At 41.0% G+C, this 22,226-nt stretch overlaps 1 protein-coding gene across 1 annotated transcript in view; it reads right to left on the minus strand.

Moving 5' to 3' along the window:
• SNX4 (sorting nexin 4) overlaps nt 1–21,749 on the minus strand; it is a 34,382-nt gene extending 12,633 nt beyond the window's left edge. Inside the window, 6 exon segments of the mRNA XM_086615708.1 lie at nt 4,513–4,568; nt 8,468–8,515; nt 9,619–9,768; nt 9,845–9,983; nt 20,598–20,713; nt 21,726–21,749. Coding sequence (XP_086471834.1) covers nt 4,513–4,568; nt 8,468–8,515; nt 9,619–9,768; nt 9,845–9,983; nt 20,598–20,713 — 509 coding nt within the window. The 5' untranslated portion in view covers nt 21,726–21,749.
• Between the last annotated feature and the right edge of the window lie 477 nt (nt 21,750–22,226).

Here is a 22,226-nt window from a genome sequence, read left to right on the forward strand (position 1 = left end):
AACGCTCCAGCCACCGAGACGGAGCCTGGATTGTGTTGAGGTGGAACTGGCTGAAGACTCCTAAAGAAGTGACTGCAGAGTTTAATTGTCCTAAAGCGAACAACCCAACACTTGCATAACTGCTGTGTTTTTTTCCTTAATGTAAACCATGAAGGTTCAGAACAATTTAAGAGAATTTTTTATGAAATATAAGTAGTTAACAGAAATTACTACATCATTGTGCTGGGTTTTTTTAAAAAACGGGATTTATAAAAGCAAGCATGAGTGAACAGGAAAGCTTCAAAGAAGTACAAAGCCAAAATCTGCTGAAGCATACATATTTCTTTATAAAAATGTGTTCACATTTCTGACCTGACAGAGATAACTTTACTTTCAAGCTGCCATCTAGCCAGTTTTGAGAATAACCTTTCAGAAGTTCAAGGAAGCATCCACAATTACCACAACCCCTCTAAAGCTAAGCCATTCAGTAACTGCAACTCGTCATGTATGAAACCCTGTTGAGACCTGTACCTACACAGGAGCCACGCGTGGCTACAAGCAATCAAGTCACCAACGCTTAGCAAGGTGCCAGTCAGGTAACCCATTGCTAGTGACCATGTGCATGCTGCTGGCCTGCCACTGCTGAAGGAAAGAGCCATTTCATCAGCCACTCCAGTTAAGCCTTGGTGGGAGTTTAAGTTGATACATTTAGCTCATGCTAATCACGAAGCAGAGGCCGCTGCCATGGCTTTGCTAATGACAGGTAACCAATTAAGCCAGAGCAACAGCCACTTCTGTATACATAAACCCTCCCTACTACACACAAGTCTAACTCATCACCTACTTTGGTACACAGGAATGTATTTCATCCAGATTGGAAGCCAGAAACAGCTTTACCTAAATTACTAAACAATGATCTGAAAAGAAATAAACACAAACAGAAAAACACAACTAGAACTAAGGAATGGGAAACTAAGATTAGCTTCCCAGATTGATGTTCAAGCATAAGAAAAACACCCTTCACCCCTCCTCCCACTGCGTGTACACAGTCAGGCTTTGTATTTCAGAAGAGTTTGTACTCAAGAGGTCTAACTGAAATGAGTCAGGTCACTTGTTTTGGGTGACCAAGTATGAAATTCCAGAGTTTTTCATTTAACACCTCTTCTTCCCCTGCCAGGAAGTCTTCCCCTAAAATATTCTCCTCCTTACATTCAGGAAGTAGGAACTTCATTAGCATTTCTAATATTTTTGATCTCCAAGGAGCATCTTTTATAAGATTATGACACACATAGGGTTAAAGTACATAAAAAGATTTAAAAGCCAGCAGAGAAACTGTATGGGAAAAATAAATACAGTCATTGATCTGCACAGTGGGGTTTAGAGAGCAATCTTTTCAGTTTACACTTTATAAAACATGCACCAGAGCTGTGTGTCAGACAGCTGCAGACACGTACAGTGAAGATATTTGAAATAATTGAACTAAAAACAAAAGATTAAAAAGGCATGCCTTCAGCTCAGGAAGACTCCCCTTTCCACTCCAGAAATTTATAATGAAGAGTTTTATTTATCCTGTTTTGTGGCAAGAAAGCTTTTAGGAATGCCGTACTCCCTGAAGGCAAGAGTCAGGAATCTAAGAGAACTTTCAGTATCCTGGACTCCAGCAGCAATACTCCAACAGCAATTCTCACATACCAATTCCTCCTCCATTAAAAAATAAAATTATTATTAATTTTTAAAAATCACTACTCCAGAACCAAGCTGTCATCTTTTTATTGTCTTAGAAAAGTATAAACCAAAGTGACACTTTTTTTGCCCAATCTAGTGAAGGTTGAAAGTTTCACAAATACCAGTTTTCAGGAAAAAAAAACGTTTTTGAGACTGGTGGTGTTCCAGATCAAAGGTTTTTTTCCTCAAGTATTTGCTTGAGTCCTACTCATTGCTCATGTAAAAAAATTACATAATTATAAAGTCATTTCCAAACCGAGTTTGGTAAGGCACACAAAGGGACGTTTAGCCTTCAGTGCACTGTAACAGTAGAAGTGTGAAACAAGACATAGCTTTGGCCCTCAGTAACTAAAGTAATTCTAGCATTTTTCCCTTGGTTTTACTGGTTCTGCAACATTAACAGCATCCTAGATATTTTAAAAGTTTGAGTTATTAAGTAGAACTCCAGGTATAAATGAAGAACAGACCAGGTCACATTGCTGTAGGTGCACCACGAGGCTTCTTCTCAAAAATATCTTTTATGGTAATGGCAAAGAAGAAAATTTCATTTACAGTAGTAGATGGCATTTCAATACAAGTTATTTACTTTGTGCATTTTACTTGTCAGTATTCCTCCCTGTATCAGGGAGGGCAGCATCATTTTCCTGTTTTGTGAAGGATGAAATTACAAGAACAGAACCATTCACTAAAGAACAAGCCACTTGTGTCACTAACCAGAAAAAAAAAAAAAGGGAGTTACCTTAAAAAAAAAAATCTGCCTCAGGAAAGGATTTAGTGTTTTGTAAAGAAAGCTTTCACCAAGAGGAAAGCTATTGTTTTGAAAGACAAGAGGATGGGTGCCATGAGGCCAAATTAGACAAGTCTGCAATAGATACAGATTTACCTCTGAGTACCAGAATACCATATTTTAATCACCATGTAATTGCACTATTAAAGATATTAATCACTTCCCATAGGAGGAGGTGTAGTTTCCAGTCTACATCTGAACTCAGGGCCGCACCACTTCAGCTGTTTAAAGCTCCTCACATTGCTGTAAGACGAAGGGTGCAGCTCCACTGCCCCAAGAGGCATTCTGGAGTGGGAGTTGCAGCTGTTCTTCACCTGGACCCTTCCAGGTCCAGAAACCTGAAAGCCTGTGCTCCACACAGCAGCCAGATCTTTTGTTCTGGCAAGCTGAGCTTGCTAAACCCACTTTACCACCTGCTCATACAAGCGCCAAAGGTAACACAGAGGGGTAAGACGTCAGATTCCAGGCAGCTCAAGCTAAGTGTGCTAGGCAGAGCAAGGCACTTTTCCTCCTGTTATGGCCATACATGCTATACTAAAAGGCTCTCCCTGGCTTAAAAAAAAAAAAAACCACAAAACACATTATACTCATCAGTTATTTATTAAACAACTCGTATCCAAAAGTTCAATTTGGAAGCTGTGTAGCTGGCAGAATACAATAGAAAGCATGTGCCATATCTCAAGTGCTCTGAAGTCTCTATTGAGAGATAGTGAGAAACTGGTTTTGTTACAAGCCCTTCCTCACATTTTCCTTGTATTAACTCTTTCCCTGCTTTTTACCAAGTCACTTCTCACTACAGCTTTGCTTTCTGAAACATTGTTACCTCAAAAGATGACAGTATATTCCTCATCTCAGCCTTAACCAGTCTTGCCCACCTATGCCTATAGACAGACTACTGGCAAAGTTTCCCTGCTGTGAAAGCAGGAAAAGCTAACTCCTACTCGCCACAGATGAAGATGATGGAGGATGAAGCATTCAAACAAGGAGTCAATTTTACCTGTAGCTACTGAGAGAATTGCTTTCTATCTCATTCGTGAACATTCTCTTTTATATTAAACTCTAGCTAAAAGCTTCTTGCTGCCACAGAAGGCTGCAAAAGCAAACAGAATAGAAAAGGAGGGACTGCACCAATTCACAGGTGAGTTTATGAAGAGGTTCAGAAAGGCATGTACCCTCTGATGTCCTTAATACAACACCTACAGATGCTACGGAAGTACAAAGGCAACAGACAACAGAAAGCGCTCAGGCACACGAGCTCTCCCTAAATGGCATTTCCTATTGCCACTATTGGACAGCAGATGAATCCAGACGTACACTTCATACAGGTCTCCACCACTTAAAAAGGGCAAACAGCAACATCTCTTGACCTTATTGCTGCACACTAATGTTTTTAGCTATGGCAGAAGTCAAAACTCATTTTACCCTCCTCACATCACCCAAGGTGTGATGAACCTCCTGCTACACACCCTTACACTTCTGACCAGTTTTTTGATCCAGCAGATTACTCTGGTGTCTGTCCCAGAGCTTCCTAAACGGCAACAGAGCTGAAGTGACCTCCGAACTTCCACGAGCGTCTGTGAAAATTGGCAGCTTGAAGAGAACTATGCACTGCAACACCAGGGTGCATGCATGCCGAATTGTACACTAGCAGATTTTTGGAAAGACTTAATATCAATCTGTATTCTGTTCACGCTTGGAAAGATTTCTTTGCAAACAAATATTAAGAGGCTTTTTTTCTGGGTTTGGTTTTTTTTTTTGTCCCTTCCTTTTAATCCAGCTACAATGAAAGACTCATTTTGCATAAAGTGATGGCATTTTTCTGAATGTTTCCTGCTCCTAGAAACAGGATTTATCAAACCTTTTAATACTACCTCCTTACTGGGCTTCTGTTAAGATATGAAGTGCAGAAATACAATTTTTCTTTTCTGAATTTATTCTACAGAGATAGAATATTCTGCCATCTGAAGTTACAGTTGTAACTGAAAAAGAGAAAAGGAGGGAGGAAGGATGTGGAATCTTACTTGTCTGGGTTTTTCACTCTGAATGTTGCATTAAGAGCTTTTAATCTGGAATCTGCCTGAAAAAAGGGGAAAAAAAGCTTTGTTAATTTAATGCAATTAAATTCCAGTGACAAAAAATTCTCAGCCTTCTGGCAGCACGATTAGAAAAAAGTCCTGCCTTCCTGGCATATTTAAATCCTCTACCATTGAACAAGTTGACACTAGCTGCCCTGCATGTCAGAATTTTTTATTAAAAATGAATCAAAAAACTAAGCTATTTTTGTGAACTAGGATGTAAACAGCATCCACTGAAATTAAGCTGGTATAATCCAAATCCTACAAAAATAGTCCCTTCTTAAAACGTTACACAAATCATGGAGCTAAGATACACAACCCTACATTCTTTTTAGATGAAGCAATTAGGTAACATAAGACCATATGGACAAACTATTTTATATTTTTCAAACCAAATAAAACCAGTGGTAGAGTGACCTCTATATGCTCTTTATTACTAGGAACAGTTCCCCAGTGAAATCAAAATCTTATATATGGTGTTCTCTTATTTTATGACTGGCTTCACAGAAAATATGTAATTTGTATATCGAATAGAGCCCTTTTTAATGCAATGTTCTTTTCTATAATGGAGCATATATAAATCTCTACAGAAGAAAGTTCCATACCAATTAAAAAGGTAACTGGCTACTTTACTTTGAGATGTTGGTTTACCAATTACTGCAACAGCAGTATGAAATCTCTCTAAGGAGGGTTTTTGGGGTTTTTTTCAGTTTAATTGAACATTAAACTATGCAATAGGTATTTATGCTTAATAAGACGCTGATACAGATGAGCTATCCCAGCCTCATCCAACGGTCCTACATCACCACAACTTTTCATTTCTATATGGCATATTACATAGAGCTCACTCAGGCTCATCTACACTGCATGAAAACTCCAACTCAAGTAAAAAGGTTGGAGTTTACTTTTGGTCAAAACATCCCTCTTTTCCTTGAAAGAGCAACAAATAACACATCTTGTGAGGTGTATAGATTTCCTATAGTGTACTCTCTTATCTAATGGATTGTGCCACAACTGCCAGCAGTAAGTTATCTCAGCAGTACTTGTTAGTGCTGGTATACGACACAGGAATATTTTGTGCACTGTTACAGCCAACTCGGAGCTTGAAGAGCTATTTTGAATTTGACAGTAGAAGGAACACGGTGTTCTCCCAAACTGAGAACAGAGTCCTTCCTTTAGGGCCCTTTCAGTCACTTCTACAAACAAGACAGATGCAGTTTGAGACTGTTCCACCTCCCTGCTGCACCAGAGCTGAGCAGAAGATGCCTGTATTCAAATACATCACTGCAAGTTCCTTTCACCTGGAACCACCTCCATACCTGGAAGACATTTAGGACAGCATTCAAGCTGAGGGAAAATCAGTTTTTCTTCAAACTAGGATGAGAGGTACTGACGAAAATCTTGCTAAGTTTAGCTGTCCTTCTTCCAACCACTAATACAAAACATGGTCCACAAACTGAAAGTTAAGTGAATGAAACCTGCAAGACCATGACTAACACTGGAAGAAAACAGGTTCATCATCACCACTACATGCAGCACTCTTCTAAGAGCATCTTGCAAAGGGAAGACAAAGGCAGCGTGGGGAAGCATGTCCAAGATAGCACAAGGAACACAAAACACTGCAGTAAGTCCAACTCCCAGCCCAGGCTTCATGTTTCTTCAGCATGCTCCACAGGCTTGTATGGCCTTAGACCTCCACTGCTCTACCTCCAAGAGTCATTACACATGCTGGTTAGATTTCAGGCCGTTCAGGCACACCTACGTGTACTACTCCTCACACATTCTCTAACAGCATAAACACCACCTAGGTGCACTGACATTAAATCAGAGTCCTTCCCTCTAAGTAGCTATTTCACAAAACACTATTTCTGTTCAAACAGCAGGCACCAAAGCCACTCAAGTTTTTTGGGGCAGCATGCACGTTCAACTGGCTTACACTTGAAAAGGATCACTTCCTACATTACAGTTCCAGGGCAAGTTTCTGCCTTTTGTTACAGACACATGTAGTGCTCTGAAGGAACTTCAGTCAGCACACAGGCACTGTCAGGCAGGAACCATGATCCTGCCAACGCTCAACCGTCTAAGTAGGGTTATTTCCTTCTTGCCGTTAACAGCACAGTAACTCCCACACATCACTTCTGAGCATTTCCACCGCAGAGTTCCACTGTTAGAAAAACGTCTGTCCCGTCTTAAACTTGATTTACGACTAATATGCACAAGCATTTTAGAGATGAATTCCCCACCAAACAAGGTATAGTCGAGGAGTTTTCAGACAGTTAATTCCTACTACGATCCTATAATCATTTAAGTAAACTAAAGAGAGTGGGGTATTTTCTTCTTCCTAAAGGAAGGGTTAAAATCCCAAGCGACAAATCCCTTAAAGAATAAAATTAAGTGCTGAGGGTGGGAGGGAAGAAAGGCATGATTTAATGATACAGCTGGCAGAGTAAACAAAGTCTCTGACATCAACATTCAACTATAATATGCTATACTGCATTAATGCCTAATTTAAAGTTTAGTTAGCCTGGTTCAAATCCTCTGAGACAAAAGACACATCGTGCTTTAACGCACCAGCAGCACAGACAGCAGCAGCACATAAACCAGTGGTCTGATTCTAGTCTAAGATACATAGTGAATAGCAGTTTGTCCTCCAGTGTACTGCTAAATAACCTCCAACCTTGAGGGGTCTATACTTCAGATGTTAAATAAAGGAAAGATGCTTTTCCCTAGGATTTGCAAAAAGTTATTTTTCTTTCCTAAGGAAACGGGAACTTTAAAAGGAAAACTATACAATCAAATCCAGAAGGAAAACAGGACTTGCTCATCTCTCATTCAATCTACAAGATGGTTTCAGGTGGGCAAGTATTCTCTCAGCATTCTGCTATGAGTTTTCTTTCATACACAACCACTATGTGCGCTCCTGAACACATACCGTCAGTGCAAATTTTCTGAACTCCTGTGAGTGTAAGCTGAAAAAGATGTGTTTACTAGGAGAACACAGATTGAAAGCCATTTTTTGCATTATGAATACTAGCAAAATGCAAGCTCTACTGTGATAGAACAGATTTTTTGTCAACTTAAGTTATCAACATTAAGTGTCAGTATCAAAACCCCTTGGACATTGAGGATAAGAGCACCAGCAGTTTTCTTCAGCTCTCACTATTCAGAATAATCCTTCATAATCCACCTAGTTTTCAGCTGTTATTTCATAAGAATTGATCACGTTACAATGAAACAAAAGCTCAGTATTTGTCTCCATACAGTAACTTTTCCAGGCACAGCCCAGCAATCTATTAGATCCTCCTTCTGCACAGACATGCGACCTTTGATTATTTATTCCTGCAAGACTTCCATCTGCTTACCCAGACACCAACTCAGTGATGTCAATGGGGATAGTACTACTTCAAGACACATTCTGTTAAACAATTAAGGGGAGCCAGATCCATCTGTCTTAGTCCCTTTCAGCAACTCATCCTTGTAGAGAAGTCCTACAATTCAGATCCTTTTGCTTGCCCTTTTATTTTTTGACACCTCGCACCTCTTACCAGGTTAAATCTGACACCCATCTTTAAAACAATACTAAAGTGACAACATACAAAAGCACTGCTACGAACTCAAGTTCATTAGTTTTAGAACTCATAAGGATCACAATTTTATATTAATAGCAGAATTACAAGGCTGAGCATAGGCATATACTAACAAGCCTGCAACAGAACTTAACAGCTAAGTCTTACCTATTACATGCTAAGAACACCACTGTATTTTGTAATTACAAGTATACATAAAGCAATGCCTCTAGCTCATTCTAACAGCAAACAGCCTTTCACAAACAGCCTAAAAGATGTTTGTCGGAGTATTTCTGTGTCACAACAGTCGTTAGACAAACAATTACAGTAATTACCTTTAACTGAAATCCAGTTTCATTCACCATTTCCTTCCATCCACCTTCCTAAAAATACAGGAAAAGAAGGTTCTGTTAGAGTGACTTAAGAGTGCCACAGCTTTCGCCAAGTCCCTAGATCTGAACCACGTCAGAGCTGAAAGGAGAAGAGTTTCTCCATCAAATCTGGGTTCTGCCTCAGCTACCCTCCCTATTTCACTTCGAGAACCTGGGTTAGGAATAACATGTTGTTATGTTGTGCTTACACACCGACCTCCCCAAAACACTCTCCTCTTCTCTATGTGTCAGTGTGCTCAATTACCTCATTGTATCAACTGGAGGCAGGAGCCACACAGCTCTGCTTAAGGAAGCAGCTCAGCTCTGTAGTGAGAAGGGTAGTTATCCTTTTTGCCTATTAGATTACCAGCAGCTCCAAGGACCTGTGCAGCCTGAAGCAGCATGCACACAGGACACACGGGTGGCAACTGATGTGATCAGTTTACAGAGCACCCACAGTCACCTCACTCACATGTAGTGGCTGGTTGTCCACTGCTTTCAGTTCCCATACACTGGTTCATCTACATACTGTGCTATGCTGCGGTAAACATATCAGTTCAGTCCACTATTTGGAAATCTCTTGTCAAAGCACAGAACAAAGAAACACTCCATGTCTCCTGACTGAAAACTGCAGAATGCAACACTTTAGCTGGCAATCGGATTACAACTTTTGTGATAACATATGAATAGATCATGATTCAAGCCACAATACTAAAGAAACCGTGGTTATCCAAAAAGTGAATTGGAAGTCAGTACTGTCTCTAGAGCTAGCAGTATAGTATGTCAGCAATTTCAGTCCTAGGGAAGCTTTCCCAACCAGCACACATTAAGTTCCCAATATGTTGTTCCAAAGAGGTGGAAATTCTCTCAGGAGCCTTAAAACTAGATTGGAAGAGAGTCGTAAGGTATATTAGAAGGCCAACTGTACAACTGCAGTGGGCTGTTAAGAAGCTTTTACATGGACAAGCCTTTTCCACCTCAAGTTTATTCACTTTGTCTATCCTTCTGCTAGACACAGAGCAAGCTATGGGCCAATGGAAGGGAAGAAAAGCAAAGGACATTATCTTAAAAAAAATAACCACTAAAGAATGTATTTAGAAAACACATCACTTTACCTGTGTTAAAAATGAATAAAAGATTTTGTCTTGGCAAAGAACAGGATGTGAAGCCACACGTAACAAGAAGTTTTCCAAACCAATTCTTCTTCTTTCCACAAAATCTGGATCCATATTATCTGCCGATAGCTTATGCCAAACAAAGTCAGCCTATACAAACAGAAGGGTGTTAACAGTAAATAAATAACAAATAGTACAAAGCAAGCTGCAGCCTCAGCTTCCTTACCCTTTTTTCTGGCAAAGGTGGAACAACAATATGTGGATAGGTAACTGACAAGTAATTCCTCAACAACTCAAATTCACTGTAACGTCGCCACAGGGAGTCCACCGGGGCACACTGTCCCTCACTCTGGGACTCAACAGCTCTGAAAGACAAAATAGTAAATTTGAGCATTAGTAAGCTGTCGCCTTCTCCCTCGTACCACAGCACAATTATAGCAAAGGCCCTAAAAACAGCTACCCAGCAATGATTACTGCATAACTTGCTCATAATCTAAACTAAGTTCAATTAACTTCACATCTACATACTTAAATTAAAAATACTGATAATTTCTGTCTGATAGGACTCAGATTTTCTGCACATGCCAGGAATACTGGAAGAGTCAATGCATTTTCATCACACCACAAACAAACAGGTAGGTTACAGTGAAGTAACTAGTCACACAAGTGACTTGGTTCACATCACTACAGAATCAGACATATTTCTCTTGGAATAGTGTTAGGCTCCAAGCCAGCACGATTTCATGAGCAGCTGAAAGATATAGACTATCACAAGAGGGAATTTACTATTCAATGGGAAAGTCTTCACTTCAGAGGATAAAAATTATCTTGCCCGCAACAGCTAGAATAGTTAAAAATATAACTTTAAAAATATTAAGAATTTTTAAAGGATATTTTTAGGAAAACATAGCAAATTTCAAAGCACTTCCATTTTTTTTTGTTCAAAGCAATATTTTTTTATATTTAAGGACATGTAGTGTAACAAACAAGCTAAAGATAGGGTAAGCAGGTACAAAATTGATGCATCTGATAATTTTGTTGAAAACTTAAAGCCAACATCACCTAGCAAGGGCTTAAAGGATTTTATGTTACTATAAAAGGACAAATCATGGAATATTATAGGATTGAAAAGTAACATAAAAACTAGGAAAAAAATCATCCTTCACACAAGGCATTTAAAGCAACAGAAATACTTTGAAATATCATAAAATATGCATCGGGCCAGTAACACTTCTTGGCAGTTATCATACACCAGAATAAACACAGGGAGAGAGAGAGGCTTCACTCAAGGCACTGAACAGAAACCAGCGATGCCTATATCTACCTTGGTTCTTACATTAAGTGACTAATTACTGTACAAAGCACTGGCATAAACCTACATGAAACAATACTAACTATATTATGAGATTATCAAAGAATAGCCGAGGTTGGAAGGGACTCTGCAGGTCTGTAGTCTAACCGCCTGGCTCAAAGCAGGTTGCTCAGAGCCACGTCCAGCTGGGTTTTGAACATCTCCAAGGATAGAGACTCTACCACCACAATGGCCAACCCATTCCCATGTTTGACACCCTCAACAGTAAAGAGGTTTTCTTACATTGAAATGGAATTTCCTATATTTGAATTTGTGGGTGCTGCCTCTTGTCCTCTCCCCATGCATCACAAAGTGTCTGATCCCATCTTCTTTACCTCCCCCACTAGGTATCACGTACGTACGTGTATGCATATGTGTACCCCTACACATCGCTAGGATGCCCTGAGCTGTCTCCTCCAGAGGCTGAATAACCCCATCTCCCTCAGCCTCTCCCTGAACATCAGACACTCCAAGCCTTGAATCATCTTCATGGCCCTGCACTGGACTACCTTCAGTATGTCCACATCCTTCTTGCACTTCTCCAGCCCAGAACAGGGCACAGCAAGTTACGAACTACAAGAACTTACTCATATGGTACTTAATAGAATAGGGTACTATGCTATTTCTTCCAGCACAATTCAGGTTATACAGTTCTTTAATCCATAAGAACTTTCTGGAGTAAAAAGTTTTAAAAACATCTAAATAGCACATAATTACTCATTTTTTTTAAGCTATTCTTAAGCTACAAGGTTGGATTTCTAATGGCCTTACTGAAAAACAAAACAATCCCACCCTGGAGCAGCCTCAAATATTTGATACACTTAAACAAAATACAAGCAGCCTTTGTCATCCATTTGTGACCTCTCATTAGAAGAGGAATAGCCTCACTATATCTTCTCATTAAAAAAAAAAGGAAAAAAAGCATGATTACATCTTGAAGTTGAAGTATTGTAATACAGAATTATGCAAAGGGAATTTTTTTAAATGAGTAAGGCAGAACATTTTCTGTGTATTTATCCTTGCTTTGTGGAAAGGACATGTATTCTAGGTGACTGAATTTGTAGAAAAAAGAACATTCACAGGAGGAAGCAAAAAAGATGTATTCATAAGCATTCAACACAAACTGCTGCAGATTAAAACTGTTTGAGACTGACTTAAGAAAAAAAGGCAAGCACACTGCTGACAGTCACTAAACTGCCCTGCAAACATCCCACAGGATTCTCCCCTATTAGAGCATTTCAACTGAATGAAGTTGCAAATGCAACCACAGAGTTTTGAAGAGGGTAAGCTTGGTTTAGCACTGGGCTGACAGGCTGTGCAGCATTCCTCCCTACATGAACATGGCATAACTTAAACATTTCAAGAACACTTCAGCTAAAAGCAGGTATCTAGCAATTGTAATATTGCTGAGTTGGAGGTAAATTTAAACAGATAAAGAATTAAGCTACTATGGCCCAGAAGATTAGTTGTTTAGTTGAAAGCTGAAGGCACAAACTTGACTCTTCTAGAGGAGAAACTCCCAGCAGAGTTTGGTAAATGCTCTGGCCATTCACTCATATAAAAGTACTTCAGAATTAGGGATCTTTCTAATCTCCAGTTTCAGCAGCTATCAACCAGTTGCACTGACTTACAACACAGATTTCAAAAGCACTACACTTCTGCATGGGTTATCATCAACCCTTAAGCAAGGCAGCCACCATCAATACACCATAGGATTATGCAGACCCTGCTTGAGAACTGCACAAGCAAACATGAACAGGGAGATGACAAAAGCAGAGGCCACCTGAGAACCCAGCCACATCCCAGGAGGATCTATCTGTGCTGCAGAAACAGACACTGTTGCGCCTGCAGCAAAGCACCACAGACTGACCTAGAGCTAGGCAGGCACTTTGTGGAGTGAAGCAGACTGCAGCCACCCTTACTCTAAAGGCAGGAAAATTACAAATTCAGATCTCAGATCTGGAACGAGGAGTTCTCTGTAATACAATGGATGTTCTCTCAGACAAGAAAGAGAAGAAGGAAGAAAACCTGCAGGATGCATTTGGTCCACTGCTATTAAGTGTCTCTGTCTCTCCTATGCATAACTATTTCCAGGCCACAGCAAATGCGAGCCTGGAATTGGTACAGGAGTTGTGTTTAACTAGCTCTTCTTTCCAGTTTTGATTTTTCTGTAATAGGAGAGTTTCATCATCCATCATCTTTTTAAAATTTAACTGAAGTTTAAGACTGACTGCATCGCCTCACAACTAGGGGCAGGCTAGGTGGGCACACACTACTGACAGTTTATGGCAGCCTAACACATTTCAGACATACAGTAGAGTTACAGAGGCTTAAGAAGTTACCACCAAAGGCAAACTGCAAGAAGAACAGTTCACTTTATTTTTTAAGTATCATTATTTTTCTTGTCAATATGAGCCCCTGAGAAAAAGTACTGCTAGCCACAATTGTTTTTCATCTCCACTAAACTTATTCTATGGGCTTACACTGCCATAGGCAACTTCAAATATAAAGTTTTCCTCTTCCTGAATACAAAGTATTTAGAAAAGTTCATTTTGCAGTTTCATTTCAACACAGCGTATACTTAAGTGTTGTCCTCTGCCTCTAACCAAATCAATTCCCAGTGCAGTACAAGTCTGATCTTATGTTTATCACTTTCTGAATAACCTATAACATCCACAAGGTCAGCACAGAGAAGAACGAAAAGGAGTTCATCTTTCAAGGAAGTTTTTGGTCCAGACATTCCTAATCCATTTTCAAGGGCGCTTCTGTAAAAACACAACTTCACAAAATGTTAGAAAAGAACTATCCTGAATTTTGGTAGTATGCATTTGTAAACGGCCTCAAGATAGCACTCTCATATCAAATACAATTACAATTAGTAGTATAAAGTTAGGTAGCTTGTCTTCCATAGTTGATCTGCCTTAACTCACCCTGCTCTGGCTTGCCGTTCCTCCACACACCCATTTTTGCTAAGTCAGTTTTATCATGTAAAAGTTGATCTGTATTTATCTCAGAACTCCCAATTCCTGCAGCCAAGAGAGCCACGTTATCATTTACTAAGTTTCAATAGTTTTAACATCACAAGTGTGAGAAAAGAACTGAAGAATAGTGCTCTGCTATAAACTAACAGGACAAAAAGAAATAAAATCAAAAAGAATGTCTTTATAAATTTAAGAGTGACTTCAAAGATTCAAGTCTGTTTGGGGAACTCCAAATACCCTACTTCCGTAGTACAGATTACAGGTTAGAAAAGAATGCACTTAAATTTCACGCTCCTATCCTACAAATATTGAAGGAAAGCAAACACACCAATAAGATCGTCACATATTTTAATAGTGTAGCAGTTCATTTATCGTTTGTAAGGGTTCAGGTCAACACATCATCAGTAAGCTGTCATTGTAAGAGATCGTAGCCTTCTGACAAGAGAATGTTCCACCGTAAATTATGCTCTTAATGCTTCATGACTGTTTTGCAGAGTTAATTATAAACTAGAAGCAGCAAAGACAATGTGGAGCATTAACTGTGCAAAAAAAATTCTCAATGTCTGCTATATCAGCCTTGTATTTGTCAGAATTAACAAGAACACATCAGTTATTTAAAAACCCTGAAAGCCACAATAATCAGAGTACTAACATCTCAGTCCACACACACAGAAATATCAAGCAGAAAACTAAACAGGAACCAAGATTTTAGAACATCATCTAGGAGTGCAGCACTTCAGCAGGGAAGGACCACAGTTTTATAGCAAAGCCTAGTCCTATGTCTGAAAAAAACACTACCACCCCACAATGGAGAGTCGGGCACGTACACATGTCCACAGGGGGCCTCAAGAACTCAAGGAGGAAGGAAGGAAGCCAACTGCCAGACCAGATCGTGCCACTCACCACATCTTCCCTGCCCACATTGAAGAAACTAAGGAAGTTTAATAGATCTAAAGCCTACTGTCAATTTATTCTGACAAACCAGATGTGCGGACAACAGGCTAGACTTCCCCAAGTCTAAGTTAATCAAGTTTTACAATCCTTATGAGGGACACACAAGGCTCACCTTATACCCTGAAGAAGAAGATTAAATTACTACTAGAAAAACCTTGAAGGTCAAACCTGCCTGCGTAATTTGTTCTTTTTTTAACTAGACAGCATCCAATAGAGCCTCCTCAACGTAGTCCGTGTTAAGCAGCCTCACGTTATTTCACTTCCCAGATCGTACCTACCTCCTTTATTCTAACATGCACTTATTCTCACTGCCTTAGAGGTACAAATTCTGCCTCTGTTGGTTGCAGTTGTTGCTCTTATCTTTATATAACACAGTTCTTGTTTTGGACAAAAAGCAGTTAAGAGACAATAGGGAAAGGGAGCCAATGTGGCAGCAAAACAGGTAGATAGACACTTGTCCAGAGAAATGTCCGGATGTTCCTCTTTGCCCAACATCCCGTTGCAAAAAGCTGCACCCCAACAGGGGCACCTCAGCAAGAGTTTGCTACCACGCTGTCCCTTCTCTGCAGGACAGAAATCCCTGCTGCCTCTGCCACCAGCAGCACCCGCTCTAATCGTTTTTTCAACAGGCTGTGAAACTTCACTTCAGTGACTTTTAGTGACCTTAGGGAAGACAGTATTTCAGGGCAGCTGTGTAGCGCTCAGCAAAGAAGCTATGCTTTTTAGATGAACCCACTGAAATAAATTTAAGGCACGTTTTGAAATTATTAATACTAGTTTAAGATTCTCCGTCACACCCAGGCTTTGATAAAGTAAAAGCAGCCAGACTCTGCTCTCTAGAGCGCACAGCGCCGCAGAGTTGGGTAAAGGAGAGGAGCAGCAAAGTTCTTTGCAAAGCTGTGATGGGAAAGTATCACACAGCCCTCGGTTATGAGCCTGTGTCCACACCACTGGCTTTTTTAAACAAGGTAATAAGAGTTTGAAACTGCATGGATGGATTTGGGACAGGCAAGCAAGATGAGAGAAATCTTTTTTTTTAAATCACATCAAAAACGTCTCCACCTGGTTACATATGAGACCATAAAATATCACCAATTGCAAGAGCATTTCTCCCCAGGAACCCCGGTCCAGAAAGGAAGCAGAAATCCACAAAGGTACTCATTACACTTAATACCTTCATTACCATCTAATTTTTTAGACCACATTATGAACTCCACCATTAAATGCAAGTACTGCAGACCAGTTTCAATTAAGATTATAATCACTTGTTGACATTCAGTCAAACTTCTCAATTTGTTTTGGTTTTATAAACACAATATAATACTTGTACAGTCTTCAGGCAGGAAAACCATATGTTTCCCCTCTAAGTACAGTTTTAACAATGCACGTTATTCATTGAATGAACTAACCTGCCTGAAAAAAATTAAAAGGCAAAATTGAAACCTTCAGCTTTTACGTTCATAACTGATGTTATCATAAAAAATCAGAAGATTACATTACTCCAAAAGTCACGTTCATTTGCCTTAATTCAAAGTGCCAATGTGAAAACTTCAGTCCATCTAATTAACCTCTTCCCATTTCCCATTTAAAACTAATTATCTTCAATGAGCCATTAAACAATTCTGAATGTAATAAAAAGAGGAATGGCTGCAAAATATTAAATCAGAAGAGAAGGAAATGCATCAGTTTATTTCCTTGTAAAAGCAATCACCTCTTCAGCTGCAGAAGCAGTAACTTTGCTTTCAGCCTTTGACCTTCCCGCGTACGAGAAGTGACACTTCCACTCCCCTACAGCGGACAAGGTTCACCCTCTACGCAGAGGAAAACCATTCTAGAGGATGAGGCAACCTTCTCCATTTCGCTATTCAGAAATGGTCTCTGTACTCGGGCCTCTCAACAGACAGAAGAGCAATCATTACAGACCAGCTATGTATTTTGTAAGCCACCAAAAGTTTCCTGGCAAGCTGTGTGATAAAGAGGTAACTCTCTTGGCAGAAGATTTTCATAGCCAGAGTATTTATTTTTATTTTTTGGAATACTATCACCTAAACAGTTTGCTGCATTTAACTAAAATATACACCTACTAGGCAGGTTAACGATTCATAGCATGAATTAAGTAAAAATCAGCACCAAAGTAAATTTTCAACTCCTTCATTTTCTTTCACCTCCTGACTCTGCCCTGTTTAGAGCTCATGCTGAATTCAGAATTTCTTCCTTTTTTCCTAACACCTCCTTTGGAGGGACCAGACAAGTCTTCCTGACTCTCAACAAGCAAATCTGCATTTTTTTTTTTGTTTTATCAGAAGACAACATACCTCTGCGGGCACGCATTCTGTGCCTCTATCCAGGAAACACATGCCTGGGCTCTTCATCTAGCCCAACGTGGAAGAGGAGACTTTGAGAAGGGAACTAAAACAAAACGTAACAAAGGAAAAAACTCCTGAAGTCCCATGGTGCAGCATTGCTACCACTGAACTGTGACCTGGCTGGCCACCGATTCCCAAGTTCATTTCTCTCACCGAAACTTTCTTTAGCGAGTCCTTGCACTTTGGATGGGCAATCTAAGGTCTTAAGGGAGAAGCAGGTATGACTCATATCACAATTTAACTAATGAAAAACTTTCCAAATATTGAAAGCAGAAATAAGATTAGCAACTTCCCCAGCCATACTGGAGGAGTAACAAGGAAGTATACTGAGTCACCCTGTCAAACTACTTCAAAAGAAAGTAAAGACTGGTAGGGCTGGAAACCAGGGATCCTGCTATTAAGCAGTCAGCTACCAGGCTGCACAAAGTTGTGTTACTTTTTCTTAAAGCCACAACTAAAAAAAAAAAAAACCAAAACCACACTCTAGTCATCATGTACAACCAGGAGGACCAGGCTAGAGATCTGAAAGTCAGCAGGGATGGAAGCAAAGTTAACTAAACGGAAATGTCCTACTATTGCAGGAGGAATTGATTACTTTAAAGGAGAACCAGAAAAAAAGGCATCCCTATATGTACTTTAATTGTAAGTCCATCAACACAGATCATTTACAGGTGCTCTGCATGCTGATTAGCTTCCAGCTCTGTCATGAAATCAAAGGGTACTAGACCAGGAGTCCAATTCTGGGTTTTATACTATCTCAGTTCTTGTGGTTTCAAGCAGACTCCAGTATAAGACACAGCTGCTTAAATTTCAAACAAGCAAGCAAGTCTGAATTTAAGTGACATCCTGGACATTTGCAACTTCCCTTATGGAAAGCAAGTGATACACTAAGGACCTGCATATAAAGAAGGAATATTTAGCTAAACATCTTAATGATAAGCATTTGTACTTGCTTTAACGCCATTTCCCACAAAGAGGTGGAAGCGTTCCCCTGTTCTCACAGGGCAAACATAAAAACTGATTTATTATTAAATAACTGGATAGTTTAACGGAAGCTGTGAAACAAACTGACTTACAAACTAATTGGGTGGAAATAGCTCACCACAAAAATCTAACTAGCTAATGCAGAAAGGTGTAAACCAAGAATAAAGGGGACGCTTTCAGGAAGCACAACCCTTGGAAATTGCTGAGGCTTTGCAGTCTACAGCAGTAGAGTTTGTTTTGTCTCAAAGAAACAGATCTACATCAAGGTATAATATCACTTTAAAAAGAAAAAATGCCAACAAAAGTCACATGAAGATGTGAGTATAGTAATAAATCTTTTCATTTTGAAAAGAAAAAGGAAGCAACACCACCACTTGCATTTGGGAAGCAATTTCATCAGCACTAGTGAAACTAAGGTGTTAAAAGTTTAGGTACTCGGCTCCTGTTCTGTAACAAATATACAGGGGTTGTAATTGCATCCGTCTTGGGTCTCTTATTCACCCAAATGCAATTCCTCAATTCAAACTGAAATTAAATCCTAGATAGCAGAGATGGCGGAACCCCAGTTCATAAAAGTAACGCAACTATTAAGTGGTCTTCCTTTTATACTGCTATAAACTGAGTTTTATTCTTCAGCTACAAAATATCCTATTACCCACAGACAAATTGCTGTGAAGCCCACCTACAGCTACAGGCTCAGCAGGAAGCACGTTTAATAGCCACCAATTATATTTATGCAAGAAATTTTGCCTTCTCAGCAAAAAGAATAGAGAACCTATTTTATTAGAGATGTGACAAACCCACATTTTCAATAGTTCTGTGACAAACACGTAATTGGTCTTGGTATTTGCTGACCACAGAATAAAATAAATCTTAATGAAAGAAAGCAACCTGGGCAGCAAAATACAGTTTTGCTGCTACGAAAGAACCTCTGGGAAAGACCAGCAGGAGTGAGTCTAAAGTAATGAAAGGATGACTAGGAAAGGAGATGCCGTCAGCATGCTCTGGAGCTGCATAAAGATGCCCCCAGAGTACACTTCACATCACAGTTAGACAACAACGATTCTGGTTTTCTTCTCTTCTTCAAAAATATTGTTAAGAAAAAAATCAGATAATTTATGTGAGAAGATGTGGTCTGTAATGTTAATACACTGTAAAAGTATTTTTTCAAAACGTCTGAGCAACTGCCAAAGACCTACAATATTTGAAAAATATACAGTATGCCTATTTTGGATTTTATTGTAAAAGTGTAGCAAAAATATAGTAAGCGTATCCTAATAAGTCTGCAGTCAGACTGGTGTGTTCCTTCATCAGTTAAACAAGCTAAGAAGCCTTTTAACTAGTAACTAGCAGACTTATGTGATAGTATTACAATTTGAACTCTTCAGAGCCTTTGCAAAATGCAACTGCTTTGTTTCAGCAGATTTTATCTGTACAGCAGATCATTCCCAAGGCAAGGCCCAAAGGTTAAAACTGTTAATATAAAGAAGAGAGAGAGAGAGAGACACACAAAACTCCTAATAAAGTCTAATTTTGAAATTCTTGCTTCAGCTGAGTAACATGATCCTGCATAATAGAAGTCATCTGTGACTGTTTGGGAAGTAACAATAAGTTAGAAGAGATTTTAAAGCTTTGTCCACCACTCGATACTTAGAATTGCAAGTTGTCTTTGTGATACCAAGCATGTTTACCACACTTGTGCTATTAATCTTGTTAACACAAGAAGACTGAAAGCAGCAAGTTCTCCAGTGAAAGTTCAAGCTAGTATGAAGGAAGGAAATAGCTAATTAACCCTAACACTTAGAGCATCTACAAGGAGTATGTGGTGATCAGATCAAGCAAAACACTTTAAATATTAGTACAGCAGTAAATTTTGACCACATGACATTAGTCATGAGACTTCTTTGTTTTCCTGGGATCTCAAGCAAGCCTAACCACTACTTTAGACCACAATGCACCACCTCTCTCACATACAAGCTGCGCACACAACCTCATATACATATGTATATAAATTTATCCAACCCATGTCTAAGAAATAACCAAGCAGTTGTTGACATCGTCTTAAAGCAACACCTTCCAAGCACACGTTTTTGCAGCTAGCTCCAAATGAACAATTACAGTACCCAGCTACGCAACACCAGCATTAATACTGAATTGGAGATCAGATGCCAAGTTTTCATGTGAAAATATCCTCCAGAGTAGGTTGATAATCACATCACAAATCATAAAAAAAAACCCTAAATACTCTCATCAACTATACCTTAATATTTCTGAGGGGAAGGACAGAGAACCTGTTTCAAATGGCACATCCACATATCCTGAGAGTGAGCTCTCATCACCCACCTTGTCTCAATGAGGTAAGCAGTGTATGTTTCTTGCATGTTCACGGCATTTCTCCCAGTCCGTTTTTCGGCTTCCGAAACAGTGATCTCCATTTTTTTTGCCAAACAGTCTTCCATCTTTTTAGAAGAGGAAAATAAAGACTCATGTAACATTAGCCACACAAGGCAGAGGTTACTAACCCTGCCTCCTCTTCTCTCACACCACATTTGTTCAAATAAGACAGGTCTCTATAGGAAGAGGGCTTTGCCAGGGCTTTGTTTTAAATCTATGTTCTGTATCACATTTGCAAATGAAAACAGAAAACTTGCTTCTGGGGAGAAAAAAAAATAGTCAACAAATACGACAACTTTGGATACCAAAAGCCAGCAAGATACAGAAAGGAGAAATATTTTTCCTTACAGGTAACAAAGTAACCCCTTTTAAAAACAAACTAACCCCTGTGCTTTCTACCCAAGCACTTCCCAACTGCTGGTAAATTCCTCCTCAGGGGACACCTGGGACACACATAACCACCTCTTCCCTTTCCCGGGAAACAGAATACACCCAGACAGAGATGTTTTTATTTTAATCTCTCAAGAAGAGGATCGTTATCTTTTACACATTGGCAGGCAGAAGTCAGCCAGGACCACACGCCCACCCTGGAAAGGCAGAACTGAATCGAGCAGGGAGAGGGATTTATTTGTGAAATTAAGAGGGAGGGGGAGCCAAATTGAGAAAATAATTAATAATAATAAATAAAAATTATAATCTGGCACTAGGGACGAGGGCGGACAGTGCGCAAAACCCTCTAACACTGGCCAGAACAGGGCTGGAAGGAGAGGCTCACAGCTCAGTCTGGCTCCGCAGCTCTGCCCCGGGCCAGGGCTCGGCCCCACGCAGGCACGGGGAGGGCTCAGCCCACCTGTAGCCCCTGCCCGCCGCGGCGGCCAGCGCTCGGCTACCGCCCGGCCCCGACCTCCCCGCTCCGGCCGAGCCCCGCTCCCCTTCCTTCCTTCCCGCCCGCCCCGCGCCTGGAGCGCGGCGGCCGGGCAGCCCGCTCAGGAAAGCCCCGTGCTCGGCCCCAGCGGAGTAGGCCGTGCCGGGCCCGCGGAGGGGACGCCGCCCCGCCGCCACCCCTCGCACCCTCACCGTGGCTACGGGCTGCTCCGGAGGCGGGAGGCCGCTGCAAGGCGCGGCGCCGTCCTCCTCCGGGCGGCTATCGCTCGGCTCGGCCTCGGTGCTCTCCATGGGGATAAGGGGCTCGGCCGCCTCCCTCCGCGCAGGCGCTGAGGCCGGCGACGGCGGGTAAACTCATCGCAGGTCCTAGAGCGAGCGGCCGGGGCCGGGCCGGGCCGGGCCGGGGCGGGGGTGTGCCCGTGCCCGCCCGGGGGCCGGCGCTGCCCGCGGCCGCCGCCGGGGCGCTGGGCGAGGCGGACCCCGCCGGCCCTCGGCCTTCCCGGCCCTTCGTGCCGCCCGCCTCGGCCGGTGCCCGGGCATGGACGCGCTGCCCGCCTTTCCGCCAAAAATTGCCCCGGCGGTGGGCACCTCCTGGGGAACGCGGGGGTGAAGACACCCCTCGCTGTTCCTCTGCTCCGCTCGCCCCGAGCCGGGCAGCCTGAGCCGCCTGTCCGGGAGAGGGACAGACCTTCT

The sequence above is a fragment of the Tauraco erythrolophus genome, chromosome 8, assembly GCF_009769465.1.
Source record: "Tauraco erythrolophus isolate bTauEry1 chromosome 8, bTauEry1.pri, whole genome shotgun sequence".
Taxonomy (NCBI): domain Eukaryota; kingdom Metazoa; phylum Chordata; class Aves; order Musophagiformes; family Musophagidae; genus Tauraco; species Tauraco erythrolophus.